At 38.3% G+C, this 23,829-nt stretch overlaps 1 protein-coding gene across 1 annotated transcript; it reads left to right on the forward strand.

Annotated features, from left to right (window-relative positions):
- Window positions 1-19,527: 19,527 nt before the first annotated feature.
- Window positions 19,528-20,079, forward strand: LOC133804460 (uncharacterized). The gene has a single exon (XM_062242615.1). The coding sequence runs from the start codon at window positions 19,528-19,530 to the stop codon at window positions 20,077-20,079; it is 552 nt and encodes a 183-aa protein (XP_062098599.1).
- Window positions 20,080-23,829: the final 3,750 nt, after the last annotated feature.

A 23,829-nucleotide genomic window follows, 5' to 3' on the forward strand; every position in this document is an offset into this window, starting at 1 on the left:
GTAAGGCGGCAAGAGGTTTAGTTATTACTACCTGACTGGCCGTATTGATTATTGTTTCAGTAAGGTATCAGTGACAGAATGAACCCAGAACAGACAGACACTGCAGCTGGCCAGAATGGTCAGGGTCAGAATAATGACAATAGTCAGGGTCAAGTGAATGACCAATCTCAGGTTCCACAGCCAGCACCTGCAAACTGGCAGCAGATGTTTAATGATTTGCAGGCTATAGTGGTAAAACAGGGAGAGGAGCTTCGTCTCCTAAGACAGCAGCAAGTGCCCGTGGTGGCCAGTGTTGCAGAGGCACCTTCTGTGCCGGTGCCAGTTATTGGGCCACTGCCTGGGGTTGAGAACAGATTGGAACCTCTTTATGAGCGGTTCAGGAAACAACAACCTCCTGTGTTTGAAGGCAGTGCTGATCCCACCAAAGTTGAACAATGGATGAGCATGATTACCACTGTTCTTGACTTTATGAAGGTAGTTGGTACTGAGAGGGTGGCCTGTGCGGCCTATATGTTTCGGGAAGATGCCCGGATTTGGTGGGAAGTGGTTGGTCAGACCAAGGATGTTAATCTCCTGAGCTGGGAGGAATTTCAGACTTTGTTCAATGAAAAATACTACAATGACGCTATTAGAGCGGCGAAGGCTGATGAATTTATGAGGCTACTTCAGGGAAACTTATCAGTGACCGAGTATGCCTTAAGGTTTGACCATTTGGCAAAGTTTGCCAAGGAGTTGGTGCCCACTGATGGGACCAGGAGAGAGCGGTTTTTACAGGGGCTACAGCCCAGGTTAGCCAGAGATGTGCGTATCACCACTGTGGCAGGAGTGACTACTTATGCACAGGTGGTGGAGAAGGCACTTACAGCTGAAACTGCAAAGATTAAGATCTGGCGTGAAAATGCAGCCAGAAGGGATTTCAGGAGGCCAGGTTCTCCATTTATGGGTTCTGGTAGGGGTGTTGGCCCCAGTGATCAGAAGAGGAAGGTTCCTGATACCTTCCCAGTTCCAAGTCCTGACAGGAGATCTCGTGGTGTTACAATAGGTCGTCCTGGGGGCAGTGAAGCCTGGAAGTCTTATCCCGAGTGTCTTAGATGCAAGAGGCATCACTTGGGAGAGTGTAAAGCAAGAGCCTGCTTCTCTTGTGGAGCAGTGGGTCATCTTAGAAAGGATTGCCCTAAGGCAAGAAAGGAAGAGCCCAGGAAGGCAAATAGCTCGGCTCCAGCGCAAGTGTTTGCATTGACTCAGGCAGAGGCTAAGGCTTCCCCCTCAGTTGTTACAGGCCAGCTTCTTAGTGCAGGAACTGCTTATAATGTATTGATTGACTCTGGTGCTACACATTCCTTTGTTGCTAGTAGTGTTATTGATAGATTGTGTAGACCTTGTGATTTCCATGCTGTGGGGTTTGGTACTTTGTTACCCACTGGGGAGCTGGTTGTATCCAGGAGGTGGGTCAGATCTTTGCCAGTGATAGTAGAGGACAGAGAGTTGTCAGTGGATCTTATAGAGTTGGTTATGAATGACTTCGATATGATACTGGGTATGGACTGGTTAGCCAAGTATGGGGCAACCATTGACTGCAGAAGGAAGATGGTCACCTTTGAGCCTGAAGGTGAGGATCCTTTTGTATTTGTTGGTACTGTGCATGGACCCCGTATTCCTATGATTTTAACATTGAGGGATAGGGATTTATTGCAAGGGGGTTGCATTGGATTCTTAGCCAGTGTGGTTGATACCACCAAGGTCGTGCCAGTGGGACCAGAGGATACTAGACTGGTGTGTGAGTTTCTGGACGTGTTTCCAGAAGATCTGCCAGGGTTGCCACCACACAGAGAGATTGAGTTTGTTATAGAACTGGCCCCAGGAACGGAGCCAGTGTCTAGAGCACCATACAGAATGGCCCCAGCTGAGTTGAAAGAATTAAAGGTACAGCTGCAAGAGCTGTTGGATTTGGGTTTTATCAGACCTAGCTTTTCACCTTGGGGTGCGCCAGTTCTGTTTGTAAAGAAGAAAAATGGTTCCCTGAGGATGTGTATAGATTACAGAGAATTGAATAAGTTGACAATTAAGAACCGGTATCCTTTGCCAAGGATAGACGATCTGTTTGATCAATTGCAGGGTAAGACGGTGTTCTCTAAGATCGACCTTCGTTCTGGTTATCATCAGTTGAGGGTTAAGGAGGGAGACATACCGAAGACCGCTTTTCGTACTAGGTATGGGCATTATGAGTTTCTAGTTATGTCATTCGGGTTGACTAATGCCCCTGCCGCTTTTATGGATATGATGAACATGGTGTTTAAAGATTATTTAGACTAGTTTGTGATCGTCTTTATCGATGATATTCTGGTATATTCTCAGACTGAGTCAGAGCATGAGCATCATCTGAGGTTGGTTCTGCAGAGGTTGAGAGAACACAGATTGTTTGCAAAGTTCAAGAAGTGTGAGTTCTGGTTGTCTCAGGTGTCCTTCCTTGGGCACATTGTTAGTAAGGAGGGGATTAAAGTGGATCCATTAAAGATTGAAGCAGTCAGAGATTGGCCAAGGCCAAAGAATGCTTCTCAGGTTAGGAGTTTCCTTGGATTGGCAGGGTATTATAGGCATTTTGTGGAGGGGTTCTCAAAGATTACTACGTCGTTGACTGAGCTGACACGCAAAGGTCAGAAGTTTGTGTGGTCAAACAAGTGTGAGAACAACTTCCAAGAGTTGAAACAGAGGTTGATTACAGCTCCAGTTCTGAGTCTTCCGACAGACCAGGAGAAGTTCGTGATATACTGCGATGCTTCTCATCAGGGTTTGGGCTGTGTTTTGATGCAATCAGAGAGAGTTATATCTTATGCTTCTCGTCAGCTGAAGGAGTACGAGAAGAGGTATCCTACCCATGACTTAGAGTTGGCAGCGGTGGTTTTTGCTTTAAAGATATGGAGGCACTATCTCTATGGAGAGAAGTGTGAGATTTATACAGACCACAAGAGCCTGAAGTACTTCTTCACTCAAAAGGACTTGAACATGAGGCAAAGGCGTTGGCTGGAATTAGTGAAAGATTATGATTGTGAGATTCTGTATCACCCAGGGAAAGCCAACGTGGTAGCTGATGCTTTAAGCCGGAAGGGTCTGGGACAGGTTCATGGTATTAGGCTGATAGCCAGAGAGTTAGCTGATGATATGACCAGAGCTGGTATAGAGTTACTGGTGGGCCAGTTGGCCAATATTACGCTATAGTCTACGCTGCTAGAGAGAATTAAAGAGGGTCAGTTGAGTGATCCACAGCTAATCAAGATTAGAGAGGATGTCTTGGCTGGAGCATCCAGGGACTATACAGTGTCTGACTTGGGGTTATTGAGATATAAGGGACGGATATGTGTTCCGTTAGACACTGCATTGAGGCGGGAGATTCTGGATGAATCTCATACTACACCTTACTCTTTGCATCCAGGCACCACGAAGATGTACCAGGATGTAAGATCATTGTACTGGTGGCCAGGGATGAAGAGAGATGTAGTAGAGTATGTGGCTAAGTGCTTGACTTGTCAACAGGTCAAGGCTGAGCATCAGAGGCTGGCAGGATTATTGCAGCCTCTGGATATCCCAAAGTGGAAGTGGGAAGACATCACAATGGACTTTGTGGTGGGCTTGCCCAGGACTGTTGGTCAACATGATTCCGTTTGGGTGATAGTGGATCGCTATACCAAGTCAGCTCACTTTCTACCGGTGAGGACTACCTATACTGTTGACCAGTATGCAGATCTCTATGTAAGAGAGATCGTGCGTCTCCATGGAGCTCCTAGGTCGATCGTGTCAGATCGGGACCCTACATTCACTTCCAAGTTTTGCAAGAGTTTACAGACGGCCATGGGTACACGACTGAAGTTCAGTACAGCTTATCATCCTCAGACAGATGGGCAATCTGAGAGGGCGATCCAGATATTGGAGGACATGCTGCGAGCATGTGTGCTGGACTTTGGAGGGTCGTGGAGTAAGTATCTGCCTTTGATAGAGTTCTCCTATAATAATAGTTACCAGTCTACCATTGGTGTTGCACCTTATGAGATGTTATATGGTAGGAGGTGTAAATCTCCCATTCATTGGGATGAGACAGGTGAAAGGAGATACTTAGGTCCTGAGGCGGTTCAGAGGACCAGTGAGGCTATTGGCAAGATTAGAGCTCGGATGCTTACTTCTCAGAGTAGACAGAAGAGCTATGCAGATCCCAAACGCAGGAACGTAAAGTTCCAGGTAGGAGACTATGTCTTCCTTAGAGTCTCGCCATGGAAAGAGGTGAGAAGGTTTGGGAAGAAAGGCAAGCTGAGTCCCAGGTTTGTAGGTCCATTTGAAATCCTGGAGAGGATTGCTCAAGTAGCTTACAGGCTAGCTTTGCCTCCGGCGTTGTCGGCCGTGCATAATGTATTCCATGTATCCGCTCTTCGGAGGTATGTATCTGATGAGAGTCATGTTTTGAGTTATGAGGATCTGGAGCTTGAGCCAGATCTCTCCTTTGAGGAGCAGCCTGCTCAGATACTTGATCAGAAGGATAAAGTCCGCAGGAATAAGACAATACCTTTGGTTAAGGTGTTGTGGAGGAACAGCAAGGGCGAGGAGGCGACCTGGGAGCTGGAGTCTGATATGCGGAGTCAGTTTCCCGAGCTGTTCAGGTAAATTTCGAGGACGAAATTTCTGTAAGGAGGGGATAGTTGTAATGCCCCAGATGCCCTATTATGGTTAATGGCTGGATTAGTAGGCCGGGAGGGCCATAACTGTTTAATTATGCCATTAAATGTGTTTATGCATGTTTATGAGAATTATATTATAATATGACGATAAATGCATGCATGTGAGTCCACATTTGCTTACAGGGGTATTTTGGTAATTTGGCCCGTTGAGGGTATACTTGAATATTGATATATTGTGAGACCACATTATAATGTGGATTGGTTCGAGTATTTCGACATGAGACGATCTTTAAACATGATTTATCGGTTTGGTCATAACAGGTTTGAGCTCGGGGCTCGGGGTGAGTTTCGGGGAGATATTGGTGGTTATAGCGTTACCGGGGATTTTAGGGTAACGGGATATGAATTATTGGTGTTTGAGGATATTGAGATTAGCGGGAATTGGGAAGCGTTAATTATAATTAACGGGTTAAGAGGGAAGTACCAATTTTGCCCTTGGGGTGGCTTTAGAGGCTTAAGATGACACAATGGGTATTTTGGTCTTTTTGGAAGGATATATATGACTTAAGTGGCTTAGAAAGCTGTAGAATAAACAGAGCAAAACAGGGGTTTGCTTCCTCCATTCCCGTACATCACCTTCTTCACTTCTCCTTTGAGAGTTTTGAGTTCTTGGTGGGAGTTCAAGCTAAGGAACTTCAAGGCTGAGTTGGTAGACTTGGTTCTTCTTGTGTGGGAAGTTCAAAACAGGTTTTGAGGTAAGTTTTGATCACTGAACTTAAGCTATGCTCTGTTTTCGTTTTAGCTTTTCAGTCATGAGTTTTGATGTGGAAAGTGTGAATCAAAGGGGGTTTTAATGTTAGTTTGATTGGGGTTTGATGTGAGTGAGCTAAGGGAGTTGTTTGGGGGTTTAATTGTGTGTTAGGAAGAGGTTCTATGAGGGTTTGAAGGTCTGGTTTGAGAGCGAATTTCACAGGGAGAAAAACTGGTTCGTGTGGTCGACTTTGCCATTCTGGGCTGAGCGCCGCGGCGCAGTAGGGGAGCGCCGCGGCCCTTGGCGTTTGGCAATCAGGGAGCCTCTCTGTCTGGAGGCGCGCCGCGGCGCAGCAGAGGGGGGGCTGCGGCCCTTAAGGCCAATTTTGCTAAAATGAGGTTTTTGGCTCGGGGATTCAAACCATAGGCCTCGGGGTTGAACCTAGTACCTGGTTGGGTAGTATTTGAGGTCTCGGGGGCTGGGATTTGGTTTGGGAACCCTCGGTTACCATTTTTATTGATAAATTCTATAATTTGGTTATGACCAGGTGACCTTCGAGGATTTTAAAGGTTGATCGTTCTCAGGGGTCGTTCATATTATAATTCTCACTCGAACCAGAGGTAAGAAAACAATGTATGAATATATATGGCATGTATGGTTTGATATTTGAGGCATGTTGGTTGATATATGTGGACATGGATTGCATATTAAATGCTAGTGAATGATGATTACCTACTTGAGACACTGACTAGTCAGGGACCGACTCTAAAGTCAAGGATCATGCATTGAATGGCTCTATAGCATTAATGCCAGACCGACCCTAGGGTCGAGAAACTTACAAGCGCTTGCCTGGTCTACGACCAGATGATTATAGCCGAGGTATATGACCCCGGTGACTATTGTCACAAGGCTAAGGGATGTTGTCCATAGTTTTGACTCTAGAGTCGTGAGGAAGGTTATGTTGGTGACCAATCACCATGCACCTGTCCTGATCAAGCTTATGGAAGAAATCACCTATCAGTTAAGCCCTGGTGACCCTATCGTCACATGGCTAGAGGGAGCGATGCTCATTATTGTGACTTTTGGCTATTGTCACCTACTTGTTGGACTGATAGTCCTGAATGGTTATTATGAACGTTGTTGATATTATATCATGTCTTGCTATGTTTTCTTGCTGGGCCTTGGCTCATGGGTGCTATGTGGTGCAGGTAAAGGAAAGGAAAAGCTTGGCCAGCCTTGAGTGGAGAGCTTGGGCGATGTAATGTACATACAGGGCCGCTTGACTGCCACGGTCAAGGAGTTCTCAAAGGGACTAGGGGTTTACCCTATTTTTGCCGCTTAGGCCGGCGGGGATTGTAAATTTGGAACTGTAGTGACTCCTTTGTATTACGAACTACTTGTAAACATTTTAAAAGGCTCATGAGCAGTTTATTTACTTAATGAAATGTACCCTTTCCTTTTTATTGGTTTTTCACCTTAACCTGTTAATGGTACCTAGATCACGTTTTTAACCAAAGGACTCGGGTAGCGAGTCAAATTTCCGGTTCACCGTTCACCGTAACTGTTCTGGGGTAACCAGAGCATTACAAAGATAGTAGAACATGGAGTGCTCCCATGTTCACCAAAGAGGATATAGAGGCCTCACATCAACATCATTCCTCAACCAGCAAAGCTTCAGGAGAATTGCACCGTCAAGCATCACCGTGGGTTGTTGGGCACCTAATCAAGAGGAAGCTTGCTACCGATGGTACTCAGTACATGGAAAACAACATAAGGGAGGACATGAATCACCATTTTGGGGTTGAAATGAGCTATGAGAAGGCGTGGAGATGCAGAGAAAAGGCTCTTATGTATGTTAGAGGGACACCTGAGGAATCATACTCCAAGTTACCTGGATACCTGTGTCAGTTGGAGCAAAAGAACCCAGGTACAATTACTAATTTTGTAGCAGAAGATGGTCGTTTCTTGTATTGCTTCTTTTCCCTCGGTGTTTCTAGGTGTGGTTTCCAGTACTGTCGTCCTATAATTTGTGTGGATGGCACATTCTTGAAGAATAAGTATGGTGGCCACATGCTCTGTGTTGTTGCATTGGATGCAAACAACCAGTTATTTCCAATTGCATTTGCATTGGTGGACAGTGAGAACCATAACTCTTGGACTTATTTCATGAGAAAATTGAAGGAAGCCATAGGGGACGTTGAGAACCTTGCTTTTGTATCGAGCATGCATAAAAGCATTAATCATGCTTTGGAGCTTGTGTTCCCAGATGTGTATCACGGTGCATGTTACCATCATATATGTATGAATGTTGTGGCAAAATTCAAAACTGACCACGTGCAAGACATCATGGGGTGTGCAGCGTACGCATTTCGAAGAACGGAATTTCACAAGTTCTTTGACAAGATTAAGGTAATTGATCCGCCCATTGCTCAATATCTAGAGGGAATTGGCTTTGAAAGGTGGAGTAGTGCTTATTTTCTTGGTAACCGATACAATATCATGACGAGTAACTACGCATAAAGCTTTAACAATAAGACCAAGGAGGCAAGGAGCTTTCCAGTCGCCACTTTTCTTGAATTCATAAGATTCACTCTCCAGTCTTGGTTTGCAGATAGCCGTGAAAGAGCTGCAAAAGCAACAACTGTGTTATCACCTGAGATGGAAAACGATTTGAAGCAAATAGGTGATAAATCAATTTTTTTAGATGTCCAAGTCCTTGGTTATCACGAATTTCTTGTGGTCGATGGTAATGGTGAGGTGAACTTGGCCACAAAATCATGCTCTTGTGGCATGTTCCAAACCATTGGGATACTCTGTGTACATGCTTTTGCTGTAGCCAGAAAAAGAAGCATAAACATTTACTCATTGTGTTCCCCTTACTATAGAATCGAGGCATTGAATGACACTTATAAAGATACTATTTACCCTGTTGGGAACGAGGATGAACGGGTAATCCTTGATCACATCAGAGATACGGTTGTCGGCGTCCCCGCTGAGAAAACCCCTGTAGGAAGGCCCAGGAAACAGAAAGTGGGTAGGCGAAAGACAAATCGCTATGCTTCACGCGGGGAAAAGATTATCAAGCCACGGAAGTGTAGCAGATGTGGTGGTAGTGGGCACAATAGAAAGTCATGTAAGACTAGGATTTAAAATATTGTGTTATGTAATTATTTAATTGATTTTGCTGCATTTATCATATGGAATAATTCTTCTAATACTTTGTGTGTTTGGATGTCGAGGCAGACACATTATGTGAATTTAATATTTTTTTATTTAATAACTTTTTCAAAAAATATTGTTTGATAAAAAATAATATACAAAACTAACTATATGCTATACTATACAAGATGTGTAAGACAAAAATGTAAAGAGCATCACGGGGCCAAATTCTGATAGAACAGGTCCACACACCACTTGGTCCTGAAATGCAGGATGTTCTCATCGATAACAGTATCGAGTGGTAGCCTGGCAACCAGATGCTCGATATGTTTGATGGCAAACATACCACAATCCCCACTGCATATAATCGATTTTGTGTCAATAGAAGATAAAAATAACTTTAATTTTTAGATTTCAAAATCCACTAATTAAATAGGGGAATACCTTGTCTTAGTCTGAGGACACTCCTTTAGAGGAATACGACAATATGAGCAAGGCTTTGCATTCTGCTCAGGATATACCTGGAGGTCCTCATGGTCGTCAAACACGCCATAACACCATAACAATGAAGGCAACAATAAGCACCAAGGCTTGATCGCTTCCTCCATCAGAGCGGGATTGAGCACGCTATGTTTGGTATCATAAATGTTGATGCACCACGTTGGAATGGAGACTTCAATGGAGATCCAATGTGTGGCTTTCTAGACGTGCAAGGCAAAATATACTTCACTCACATTTTGCCATGATACAAGGAATTGATTATCATCGCCCTTCAACATTCTCAGCACATCGTCATCCCATGCATACTTAGTGTCGGTCTCTCTGAAATGATTCCAACGACCTAGGCACACCTGGGGGAAGGTGGTGTTCATGATCGCAACATCCTGCCGAAATGCAGCATGGTAAAAGTGGCGTCGGCGGCGTAGCATGTGCAAAGCGGCATCAATATGCTAAAAAAACATAAAAAATCATTAGTACCATTAATATATTTTAAGATTGAATTGAAAACATGAATGTAATTTACATACCGAATCCCAAAGCCAAGTCTGGACTGTGTGCAACTATAAGAACCATGCCACACTGTGCGTCCCAGTATACACGTTGCGGTCTCTCTTATTGTCGATCTTCCCGATGATCCACTTATGGAAGCTCTTCTCCTGCTGTGGGTCACACTTCCTCAGTGGTTCAGCAACTAGCCCCTGTTTATCTAGTCTGATCTTCTTTGTTGGGTCGGTGAAGTCATCAAAATGCTTGGGCTTGCGTTTCTTCCTGACAACTTCAAGGCTAGCTGCCTCCTCGGGTTGCAGTACTCGTACACTAGGACTGTCAGCATCACTGGCAGCTACAGATGTCTGGGCCTGTGGAGTGGAGGGTTGATCACCGCACTCGTAGTCTGCAGGCAAGATATCAGACTCTGTATCTGATTTTACGTCGGTGGATCGACCTGAGACCAGTGAAAGCAGCTGCGCCAACTAAGCCATGATCGTGGTCTGATTCTGTAGTAAGGTTGCCTGGTCCTCCTCAACCCTCTTGAGCCTCTGCATCAATTGCTCATAATCAGGCTGGGCAACTTGACTAGATGAAGCTGCACAAGCCTGTGAAGTGCCCTCCTCAATGCTCGGGACATCCTCATAAAAAATGGAGGCTTCCTTTGCAACTTCTGCTAGCTTCTCTGCCTCCTTCTCAGGTACCACTACTTCATCCACTGCAGTCCCAGCCTCCAACTCAGGGAATAACCTGGAATAAACTTCTGGGAGGCTATTGTAGTAGACTACCTCACCGGGACGTGGCTTCAGCATGGAAAGTACCACTAACTGCATGGTTGAATAACATGTGTCAAAAAAACTTTAATAAAATAAATCGTTAATCAATTAATTTGTGACATTTAACAAGATAAAATGGAACTTACTCGACGATTGGCGAATATAGGAACCAACAGAGCTGTCGAAATAGTGATATCAGTCTTCGTAGCCCAGCTGAGCATCCTCGGAATCTGATTTCCACTGTTCTCACCGAGCTTACTCCCGAGAGAAGGCATGGCCTCAAAAGCCCAGTAAAGAAGCGCGGGTGCATAGCAATTGAAACTATACTTCGCCTCCTTCTGTTTTTTGCTTGACCCCTCTTTCTTCTTCTCCTCATAGTGTTTCGATTGCTTCTTCATGTCCTTTTGAAGGCCTTTTCTAACCTTCTTAAATGACAACTTCCCCCAAGGATACTTGAACAAGTAATCAATATCCTTAACCATCCTCAGGGAATCTCCCCATATCGTTGTTGTCTTCTCTGGGGCATTAAGTACCCCCTCTATCAAATAGCACAAACCCAGCTTAAATACATCTTCCAACTGACCAAAACTAACCTTCGAATCAACATTAAAATATTCCTAGATGATCCGATCACTTGAAAGATGCTCTTTCAATTCATCTGGGGACGGTGATTTCCCAAGATTTAGCCCGGTAACTAGGGCAAACTCTGCAATACCAAATCTACACAGAGTGTTTCCCAGGTAGAACTGACCCTCTTCAGGCTTCTTACTTTCTACCTTACGCAACATTAGCTGATGCAGCAGAACCCCAGAAAAACTAAACGGTTTTTCCTTAAAGAACTGTCCCAACGGGCATGCCTGTGCCCTTTCAATAAGACCATGCCTCTTAAACTACTCTATAAGGGTATCCAAGTAGGCACTACCCCTATAAGTGACACGACCAGGAAAGTGTTTCTCCAATGGCACAATAAGTTCAGGCATCTGGAAAAAAAAACAAAAAAAAATGTTAAAAATGTTAAAAAAAATGTTAAAAATGTAAAACAATCTGGTAAGGTAGTTACTATCGAGGCAGAAACAATCGAGTTCTATCGAGTCTTATCGATGCCTATCGAGGTGGTTCCAAAATCACAAAGAATAATATCATCGGGTTACTATTGATAACTCTACAAAATAGAGTTATTTTACCACTTTTTATGTGCTAATTGTTGCTTAATTCTTGAGTTTTTAATTGATTTATTAAGTTTTTAAGTAATTTTGAATTAATAGGCTTATTTTAATTTTATAGATTTTTGTGTGTTTTTATAGTTATTTTGTTGTAAAATATTGTAGTTAATTATTTGAATTATTGTGGTTTAGTTTGAGGTAAAAATGTTGTATTATTGAAATTAAATGTTAAATATAAATTAAGTTATAATTAATATTTTCAAAGAATTAAATTGATTTATTTTATAGTTGAAAATATTTTATTATGATTTATTTTATGTTTATTTTGTAGGGAATTTATTGTGTTTTTGGGCTTTGAAAAGAAAAGATATAAAGCTGAAAAAGAGAAGAAGAAAATGGCATTTTTCAAATGCCATAAGTAAGCAAAAGCTTACCAAGGCCCAGCTGCCAGCCACAGGCCCAAGCCCAAATTTTCCTTCCCAGCAAGGAGCTCCACGTCCAAGCTTCATTCTCCCATCACCTCCCAGCCGAAGACCCTATCAAATGCCACCTTGCAGCTCCACATGCTAACAACTCCTCACCAGTTGCATCAATTAAGCACCATTCGGCCCAACGTCTGGCACCATACCCATGAGCCGCCTGCCACACTACTGCTCCCCACGCCCACTTCAGCCCCAAGCCTGCCACAAATCAGCCAGCCACTTTGCCATGCATGCCATTTTTTCTTTGAGCCCATAATTTGTACTCTTGTCCATTTTATTCAAAAATGCCACTTTTTACCCCACTTTCTACACATTTTACCCCAAAATATAATTATTATACCCTATAATTTATCCCTATTTGCCATATTATAATTAATTTAATTAATTTAAATTGATTATTTTAATACCTCATTTTTGGCTATAAATAAGGGATTTGGGGTGTCCATTTTAGAGGAGGTTACCATACCAAAAACTCTACACATTTCAAAACATCTCTATTCTCTTCATCTTCTTCTTCTTTTTATTTTTTTCTATGTATTTTTAGAGGAAAAATTTGGGGGTTTCTCCTCCAAATTTTCCTATTTATGTTTGTAATTTTTAGTGTGTATTTGCTATTCTAGTTATGAGTTTCTAATCTTTTTAAGATTATTAAGGTGACGATGAAACATTATGTAACTAGATAGTATTTATTTTGTATGTTGATTTCCCATTTTGTGCAACAAAGTTTATGGAATTTTCTTCTTCAAATATCTTCTTTCATCTTAAATATCATGTATTTTGGATTGTTAGCACATATTTACACTTTGTTCTTCATTAGTGCAAAAACATAATATTCTTTGTGTAAGATGTGTCATTAAATTGTACACATCCATGCTTAGAACAAAAATATTATGTTTTGCCTTATAAATAATGTTCATTGATTTATTTGTTATTTCATTAGATTGATTTACACTAAATGCTTTGAAATTATAATTTTGAAAAGTGAAGAAAAACCCTATCTTTTTAGAAGTAATTTGTGCTTAAAACTATACATCTATTTAGAAAAATGATAGTTTGATCTATTTTAACTATCACTAAAACTTGGGAATCAATGTACTTATAAATATTATTGAACTTATATTTTGTGGATTCTAATCCTTAATAATCTTATTTTACTATCTTGATTTCTACTTTTAATTTAGTTATATATATTGTCTCTAATTTCTTTATTATTATTATCTTTTATTTTCTTTTTCTTATACAAAAATCCCATCAATCTTTGAAACTAGGTTATAATTTATTAATTTTGGTTTAAAATAGTTTTCTTTTCGATTTTAGACAACTCCTTTGGGTTCGATATCCTTGCTTACACAATCACTATTCTTTATGAATGATTCGTGCGCTTGCGATTTATAAATTTTTAAACATACCCGTTTTGGGTCCATCAAGTTTTTGGCGCCGTTGCCGGGGAGTTGCAAGAGAAAAGAAACGAAAATTATCTCAAGGTTAGTAAATTCTTCTACTAGTTATTTTAATTTTTGCACTTAAAAAAAAAAACTAAAAAAATATATATCTATAAAATCTAAAAAAAAAAAAGATAAAAAGAAACGGTTCTACCACACATAAAAAAACTTGCTTATATATTTATATTTATTGTCTTTTTTTTTAGTTGACGGCACTTGTGTCTCCTATCTATCCTTTTAATTTTTATAGTTGATGGCACTTGTGCCTCCTAATTTTGTTATAATTTTGTAGTAATTTTGTTTATTTATATTGTTGTGGTTTTTATTTTACTTTATTTTTGCAAGTTACTAGTTGATGGCAATTTTGCCTCCTAGTCCTCTATCTTATGTTTTAGTTGATGGCACTTGTGCCTCCTAATTTTTACCTTATTTTTGTTATGGTTGATGGCATGCTATGCCTCCCTACTCTTGCTTAAATTTGGATAGTCTTATTTAATTTTGCCTTATTTCTCTTTATCCTTTATCATATTATTGTGAAAAAAAAAATACTTGAAAAGAAAACTTGAAAAAATATATATATATTCTTGAAAAAAATAAATAAATAAATCTTGTCCTAGCTCTTGTTTTCATTTCTTAACATTGTTTTTTTGTTCTCTTAATTTTTATTTTCTTGTTTTTTTTCCCTTAATTGTCATCTTTAAAATAATAAAAAAAAATAGTTTGTCATTTAGTTTCTTCCATATGGATCATTTTAATTATAGTTGGAATTCTGAGTACAACTATTATGAGCATTCAAATTTAAATTATGGAGAAACTAATAATATGTATGATATGCATGAATCATTTGATATCTCATTTGCCCCTACCTATAATCCAAATTTTTCATGGAGTCATACCCAATCTCAAATGAATCAAGGGCATGAATTCTACATGCCTAATCCAAGTCATGCCCATCCCGACCTATCATATCCCATTGAACAAGAAACGAGTCCATCTTTAGAGGATACCCTACAACAGTTTATGCAATCAACCTACCAAATCTTACTAGCCCAATCTCAGTCAATCTCAAAAATTGAGACAATAGTAGGACAACTCGCAACTGTTATAGAGTCGGAAAAACAAGTTTATCCCAACCAACTCATTCCCAATCCAAATAGTCAAATTGAAAATGAAAAGGAGAATGAAGTTGTTGAAGAACTTGTAATATGCATCCAACCCCCTAATAAAACCAAAGAGTTGGATGAGATAATTTTCGAGGCTTGTAAGGAAAATGAAAAAGATATAATTATATTTCAAGAGCCCATAATTGAACAAATTTGTATATTTACTCAAAATGAAAAGGAGTCTAATATAAACATGCAATTTTCTTATTTTGTTGATATTCCATTAAAATTGCATATTTCTAACTTTCTTGTAGGTGTGATGTTATCAATTCTTATTTATAGCATTTGCATCAAAGTTATAACTCACCCTACTAATGAAATTCTACACCATCGATTGGGTGTAGGTTAAAAGAAAAAAAATTATAGTCGAGCTAAAGACTATAAACTAAAGCGCTTTGTGGGAGGCAACCCATACTTTAATGTTTCATTTTATATTTCACTTTTTGTTGTGTGTTTTTGTTTCATGTTTGTCAAAAAGCTTGAAGGAAACTTCTTGCCCAAAAAGAAAAGAAGAGAAGAAAACAAATAGCCAAATCAAGAAAGCATACCTCAAAGGGAGTAATTCTTAATTTTTTCCATTTTATTAAACATTGAGGACAATGTTTCATTTAAGTTTGGGGGTAGTGTGTATGTGTTTTTCTTAGTGTTTATGTGTGTTTTCTTTATGTTTATGCATGTTTTTCATTTGTTGTAAAATTAAAAAAAAAAAAATTATTTGTTTTTCTTTTTGTTTTAATGTGATTTTCATTTGTTATATAATGTTAAAAAAAAATATTTTTTTCTTTGTTTTGTTTGAAAAAAAATATTGGTGATTTTCATTTTTTTAAATGATAAGAATTATGATTGAAATTGTTCTTAGTTCTTAATAAATAATTATTAAGCTTTATTTTTAATTTCTAAGTTAGCTTTGTTTAAATATATATTTTTCATAATGTCACTTTTCTATTCTATTTGAATTTGTGATATTTGGATATAGTTTATTTAAACATTAAATTCTTTAAATCTCTAAATTTTTTTTTTTTTAAAATCCTAGAATTTGCTTGATTATCTCTTGAGATTTAATTTATTTTTGTTTGCATAAGTTTGTCTAATTGTTCAAATGATGATTTGATGTTTTTATGTTAAATATCTATTTTGAAAACAATTTTAACTTTTCAAATTAATTACATAAGCTTTACTTTTATTTGTGATTTTCTTTGAACTATTTCCATTATGTAATTTTTGAGTTAAGCATTTGACATCACCAATTAAAAAAAAAAGTGTGTTTTTAATTTTTCTTTTGCTCGAGGACTAGCAAAATATTAAGTTTGGGGGTGTGATAACTCTACAAAATAGAGTTATTTTACCACTTTTTATGTGCTAATTGTTGCTTAATTCTTGAGTTTTTAATTGATTTATTAAGTTTTTAAGTAATTTTGAATTTATTAGGCTTATTTTAATTTTATAGATTTTTGTTTGTTTTTATAGTTATTTTGTTGTAAAATATTATAGTTAATTATTTGAATTATTGTGGTTTAGTTTGAGGTAAAAATGTTGTATTATTGAAATTAAATGTTAAATATAAATTAAGTTATAATTAATATTTTCAAGGAATTAAATTGATTTATTTTATAGTTGAAAATATTTTATTATGATTTATTTTATATTTATTTTGTAGGGAATTTATTGTGTTTTTGGGCTTTGAAAAGAAAAGATATAAATCTGAAAAAGAGAAGAAGAAAATGGCATTTTTCAAATGCCATAAGTAAGCAAAAGCTTACCAAGGCCCAGCTGCCAGCCATAGGCCCAAGCCCAAATTTTCCTTCCCAGCAAGGAGCTCCACGTCCAAGCTTCATTCGCCCATCACCTCCCAGCCGAAGACCCCATCAAATGCCACATTGCAGCTCCACATGCCAACAACTCCTCACCAGCTGCATCAATTAAGCACCATTCGGCCCAACGCCTGGCACCATACCCATGAGCCGCCTGCCACACTACTGCTCCCCACGCCCACTTCAGCCCCAAGCCTGCCACAAATCAGCCAGCCACTTTGCCATGCATGCCATTTTTTCCTTGAGCCCATAATTTGTACTCTTGTCCATTATATTCAAAAATGCCACTTTTTACCCCACTTTCTACACATTTTACCCCAAAACATAATTATTATACCCTATAATTTATCCATATTTTCCATATTATAATTAATTAAATTAATTTAATCAATTTAATTAATTTAAATTGATTATTTTAATACCTCATTTTTTGCTATAAATAAGGGATTTGGGGTGTCCATTTTAGAGGAGGTTACCATACCAAAAACTCTACACAGTTCAAAACCTCTCTATTCTCTTCATCTTCTTCTTCTTTTTATTTTTTTCTATGTATTTTTAGAGGAAAAATTTGGGGGTTTCTCCTCCAAATTTTCCTATTTATGTTTGTAATTTTTAGTGTGTATTTGCTATTCTAGTTATGAGTTTCTAATCTTTTTAAGATTATTAAGGTGATGATGAAACATTATGTAACTAGATAGTATTTATTTTGTATGTTGATTTCCCATTTTGTGCAACGAAGTTTATGGAATTTTCTTCTTCAAATATCTTCTTTCATCTTAAATATCATGTATTTTGGATTGTTAACACATATTTACACTTTGTTCTTCATTAGTGCAAAAACATAATATTCTTTGTGTAAGATGTGTCATTAAATTGTACACATCCATGCTTAGAACAAAAATATTATGTTTTGCCTTATAAATAATGCTCATTGATTTATTTGTTATTTCATTAGATTGATTTACACTAAATGCTTTGAAATTATAATTTTGAAAAGTGAAGAAAAACCCTATCTTTTTAGAAGTAATTTGTGCTTAAAACTATACATCTATTTAGAAAAATGATAGTTTGATCTATTTTAACTATCACTAAAACTTGGGAATCAATGTACTTATAAATATTATTGAACTTATATTTTGTGGATTCTAATCCTTAATAATCTTATTTTACTATCTTGATTTCTACTTTTAATTTAGTTATATATATTGTCTCTAATTTCTTTATTATTATTATCTTTTATTTTCTTTTTCTTATACAAAAATCCCATCAATCTTTGAAACTAGGTTAGAATTTATTAATTTTGGTTTAAAATAGTTTTCTTTTCGATTTTAGACAACTCCTTTGGGTTCGATATCCTTGCTTACACAATCACTATTCTTTATGAACGATTCGTGCGCTTGCGATTTATAAATTTTTAAACATACCCGTTTTGGGTCCATCAACTATCGAGTCTTATCGAGGCCTATGGAGGTAAGCTAAAAAAACCAAATTCTAGTCATATCGAGTCCTATCGATTCCTATCGAGGTGGGTCCTAAAAATCCCAAAGCCGTGTATCATCGAGTCTTATCGAGTCCTATCGAGGTAAGGCAAAAAAACCAAAGTCTAGTCATATCGAGTCCTATCGATTCCTATTGAGGTGGGTCCTAAAAATCCCAAAGCCGTGTATCATCGAGTCTTATCGAGTCCTATCGATTCATATCGAGGTATGTTCTAAAATTCCCAAAGCCTTGTATCATCGAGTCCTATCGAAGCCTATCGATTCCTATCGAGGTGGGTCCTAAAAAATCCCAAGCCGTGTCTCATCGAGTCTTATCGAGTCCTATCGATTCATATCGAGGTAGGTTCTAAAATTTCCAAAGCCTTGTATCATCGAGTCCCATCGATTCTTATCGAGACCTATCGAGGCACAGTCTAATCCATTCCTCATCCTATACTATCGAGTCCTATTGATTCCTATCGATTTCTATCGAGTTTCATGAAAATATCGAAAAAAACCCAGATTTCTTCATTGCCAGCCTCGATCTATTCTATGAACAAAAATCAACAAAAAAAACCAGGCACATACACATATTACAGATTAAAAACGAAATCCCTCACCTTCGCTTTCTTTGAGGTTGTTTCCTAAAAATTTGGTCGGCTTGCTCGACGTTTTCTCCTTCCCCTTCTCCGATCGTCACCCTTTGGGAGCCCTTGTTCGTGGTCGTGGAAGACAATGAAGGTTGGGTTCTACGGATTCAATCGATACCTATCGATTTCAAAGTTTGCTTGGTTCGGGTATTTTGGGAGAGAATACAGAGAGTTTGAGAAAATTATGCCAGGGGTAGTTTGGGTAGTAACGACATTAGTAGCACCAAAATGAGAGGCTTATAGGGATAGGGTATTTTTCAAACGGAGTGTCACTTATTGCATTAAAACTCAAATTTCCCATATGCAATACAATACTAATAATAAGTCAAATATAGCATTTATTTATTTTTCTTACTAAATTAGCATTGTAATTAGCTCACATATTGAAAATAGTCTGATTAAAATATGAGTTTTAATATATATTTTTTAATAAAGAGCTTCATAGGTAGACTTTGAGATGGGAAGCCAATAGAAATAAAACACATCATCAATTGGTGAGTTTTGATTCATTTTAACAGTCGTGAGCCGTACGTCCTTATAAAGTCTAGCAAAGTTATCTCTTGACTTTAAGTCAACAAGTCTTATTAACAAAGACATACATTGGAAAACCTAGAAAGAAATGTAGAAAATGGGTGATATTAGTCGCTTCATTGATTTATTTTTCAATAAAAAGAAATAGAATCATATCAATCATTCCTAAGGTAGATACCCCCGCTAAAGCTGCTGATTATAGACCAATTGCTTGCTGTAACACACTTTATAAATGCATTTCAAAAATGCTTTGTTCTCAGCTGATCCAAGAAGCTTTTATTAAGAACTGTTTGCTTGCGCATAACATTCTTATTCTCCAAGATCTCCTTCAAGGTTATTCTAGGAAGAATGTCTCTCCCCGCTGCTTGATAAAAATTGATCTAAGTAAGGCCTATGATTCTCTTGATTGAGTTTTTTTGGAGGATATTCTGAAAGATTTTTATTTTTCTAGCACATTTATTCAGTGGATTATGGCTTGTTTGTCGAGTACCTCTTATACTCTATTGATGAATGGGAGGTTACAGGGGAGTTTTGATGGGATGAAAGGATTAAGACAAGGTGACCCGATTTCTCCCTTACTGTTTGTGCTTGTCATGGAGTATCTCACTCGTCTTCTTAGTCTTGTTTCTCAGCACAAGGAATTCCGGTTTCATCCCATGTGTAAAAGTTTGAATCTTGTTAATCTTTGTTTTGCGGATGATCTTATTTTGTTTTGCAAGGGTAATCTTAGATCTTTCCAAATATTGTTTGATGGTTTTACCAGGTTTAGTCAGAATTATGGGCTGACAGCCAATTTGAATAAGTCTCAAGTGTATTTTGGAGGTATTTCTGTTGAAGTGAAGAATAGTATTCTGAGTTATGTCACTATTGAAGAGGGTACTTTTCTCTTAAAATATTTGGGTGTTACTCTTCGCCCTACTAAATGGAAGGCGGCTGATTATGGCGTGATCATTAAAAAATTCATAATCGTCTCCATGCTTGGTCAAATTGCCATCTGTCATTTGCTGGGAGATCTCAATTGATCCATTCTGTGTTACTGGGCATTCGATCGTATTGGATGAGTATCGTTCTTCTGCCTGAGAGTGTCATTCAAGAAATTGATCGACTTTGTCGTAATTTTTTATGGGGAGCTAAGGGCAACCGCAGCAAGTTTCATTGTTCTTCTTGGGATCAGGTTTGTCTTCCTAAGACTAAGACTATGGGTGGTAATGGTTTTAAGGAGGGATCAAAGTGGAACAAAGTTTTATTGGCCAAATTTATTTGGGATATTTCCTCTAAACAAGATTTGTTATGGGTCAAATGGATAGACGAGCGTTATCTCAAAGGCCATAATTTCTGGGATTATTCCTTAAAACTTGATGTGAGTTGGTATTGGAGAAAATTATGTTATCTGATAGAGTTTTTTTCTGAAGTGGATTTGGAGGCTTTGTCATTGAATGGTAAGCTGAATCTGAAGGTTCTTTACAGTAGTATGCTTCAGAGGGCCACTGTCTCTTTTGATAAGGGTGTGTGGTGTAGGCTTTTAGTTCCAAAGCATCGTTTTATCTTGTGGCAATCGGTCCTTGGCCACCTGCTTACTAGGGACAATCTTTTGCACTGTCATATTTCTATAGCTTCCTCTTTGTGTCCTGTTTGTGAGAATCGTGTTACTAATGCACACCTGTTCTTTGATTGTGTTTTCTCTCAACAGGTTTTGGAGCTCATTAAAAACTGGTTATGTAATGCCTCGGATTCCCTAATATGGTTTAATGGCTGAATTAGTAGGCCGGGAGGGCCATAACTGTTTAATTACGCCATTAAATGAATTTATGCATGTGTTATGAGAATTATATTATAAAATGATGTTAAATGCATGCATGTGGGTCCACATTTGTTTACAGGGGTATTTTGGTAATTTGGCCCAGTTAGGGCATAATTGTATATTTGTTTGCATGTCAATGATATATTGTGAGGCCACATTATAATGTGGATTGGTTCGAGTTATTCGGCATGAGACGATCTTTAAATATAAATTATCGGTTTGGTCATAACAGGCTTAAGCTCGGGGCTCGGGGTGTTTTTAATGATTAGAGCGTTACCGGGAATTATAGGATAACGAGATATGAATTATTGGTGTTTGAGATTATCGAGATTTGCGGGAATTGGAGAGCATTAATTATGATTAACGAGATAGGTGGAAAATACCGATTTTACCCTTGGGATGACTTTAGAAACCTTAAATGACCTAGGGGCATTTAGGTCATTTGGTTTGGATTTATATGAGGCTTTAGTTGGCTGTAGAAAACAGAACAAAACAGAGCAAGGTTCTTCTCCTTCCCGTACATCATTTCCTCTCATTTCACCTTTAGAGTTTTTGAGCTCAAAGTGAGGAATCAAGCTAGGAAATCAAGGAGTTGAGTTCATAGGGTTGATTCAGCCATTGAAGGGGATTTAATCTCAAGTTTGAGGTGAGTTCAGCCATAAGTTTTCTGGTTTTACTCTGTTTTCTTTTAGTTTTCAGCCTATGATTTTGTTGAGGATAGTTTGGATTAATGGAAGTTTTGATTGATGTTCAACTTGGGTTTTGATGAGGATTTGATATAGATGGTGTTTAGGGGTTGGATTGAGTGTTTGGATGAGGTTTGGGACTGGTTTGAAGGTTTGGTTTCAAGGAAAAATGCAAGGGAAGAAAGCTGGTGGATTGCTGGTTTGTGTAAAGGGCCGCTGCATGGCTATGGTGAGCCGCGACCTATGTTAGTTTTTGGGGAGTAAAGTCCTCTGTCTGAGAGGTGAGTCGCGGCATGGCTATGGTGAGCCGTAGCCCATAAGGGCATTTTTGGCCAGAAATGTGATTTTAGCTTGGGGATTCAAGCCTTAGGCCTCGGGATCGATCCTACTACCCGGTTTAGTAGGATTCGATGTCTCGGAGGCTAGGTTTTGGTTTGGGAACCTTTGTTAATCATTTTCATTGATGAATCCTATATTTTGGTTATGACCAGGTAACCGTCAAGGAATTAAAAGATTGATCATTCTCAGGGGTCGTTCTTATATTAATTTTCACTCGAACCAGAGGTAAGAAAACAGTGTATGAATACAATTGCACCCTGTGTATACATGACATACGTGATTGTACTAAGGCACGTTGATTGATATATGTGGACATGGATTGCATGTTAAATGCTAGTGAATGTTGATTACTTGTATATGGCACTGACTAGTCTGGGACACTAACCTAAATGTCAGAAACGGCATAAGCATTCTAAACGCAGGGCCGAATAAAGATTAGATCTAATCGATATCAGCATTGAATGGCTCTATGGCATTAATGCTGGACCGACCCTAAGGTCGATAAGCTTATAAGCGCTTGGCTAGTCTAAGACTAGTTACTGAGAGCCAGGGCATAAGGCCCAGGTGACTGTTTGGCACATGGCTAGGGAACGATGTTCCATAGTTATGACTCTAGAGTCATGAAGAAGGTTATGTTGGTGACTAATCACCTTGCGCCTATCCTATTAAAGCTAGTGAAATGCTCACTTATCTGTTTAGCCCTGGTGATCCTATCGTCACATGGCAAAAGGGAACTGTCCCCATTTTTGTGACTTTTGCTACTGTCCCCATTTGTTTTGGACTGAAAGTCTTGAATGATTATTATGATCATTGTTGATATTATATCATGCTTTATTGTGTTTTCTTGCTGGGCCTTGGCTCATGGGTGCTATGTGGTGCAGGTAAAGGGAAAGAAAAGCTCACCTAGCCTTGAGTGGAGAGCTTAGGTGGTGATGTGTACATATGCGGCCGCTTGACCACCACGGCCAAGGAGTTCTCAGAGGGACTAGGAGGTTACCCTATTTTTGCCGCTTAGGTCGGCGGAGTTGAAATTTTGAAACTGTAATGACCATTTTGAGTTGTAAATAACCTGTAAATCTTTTATGGGCCCATGAACAGTTTTATGCATTAAATAAAACATATCCTTTCCTTTTTACTGATTTTTCACCTTAACCTGATAATAACACTTAGATCACGTTTTTAACCAAAGGACTCGAGTAGCGGGTCAAATTTCCGGTTCACTGTTCACCGTAACTGTTCTGGGGTAACCAGGGCATTACAGGTTAGGCCCAGCTATTTGGCTGGGTAAGTATATTGATTGGTTGTGTTGGTTAGAAGGGAAGCCTCAAGGTTTGATGCAACAAATAGCAGTTGCTTCTTTGACTGCTGCTGTTTATTGTATTTGGTTTAACCGAAATTCTTGTATTTTTGCCCATTGTTCTTTATCTGCTCATTGTATTGATTGTATGATTAAATTCGGATTGAAAGCTAGATTGTTTAGCATCATGAGTCAGAAGTTGCAAATTAAAGAGAAGTTTCTAGATGAGTTTGTAAGGCAATTGTAATTTGTATTTTTGATAGCTCCGTTTTTTAGCTTTAGGTTGTAAGTTGGTTTGAGCAATATATTTCTTTTTTTTTTTGATAAAAAAAAAAAGAATTAGAAAATCAAATAATTGAAAATTTTACAAAAAAAAAAAAAAATCACCATATGGGATGCTATAATTAATGTTATTTTCTTTCCTCGTAAAGATGAAACCTATATCAACATTCCACAATCCTAACTTTTAATAAATTCTACATTGATGCAATTTTGAAATTTTGGTTTTTTTTTTGCCAAAACGATATTTTTTTCGATGCAACATCGATGCTTTTACTGAAATTTAACGAAAATTTTGGTGAGCCATAACTTTTTGCTTAAATGTTCATTTTAGTTGATTTTTTTAATCTTAGTATTTTTTCGAAATATT

This window comes from Humulus lupulus, chromosome X (genome assembly GCF_963169125.1).
Source record: "Humulus lupulus chromosome X, drHumLupu1.1, whole genome shotgun sequence".
NCBI lineage: Eukaryota > Viridiplantae > Streptophyta > Magnoliopsida > Rosales > Cannabaceae > Humulus > Humulus lupulus.

What these genes read in the sequence shown, in the direction of transcription:
- LOC133804460 (XM_062242615.1), top strand. Translation starts at nt 19,528, where the DNA reads ATGGCTTGTTTGTCGAGTACCTCTTATACTCTATTGATGAATGGGAGG.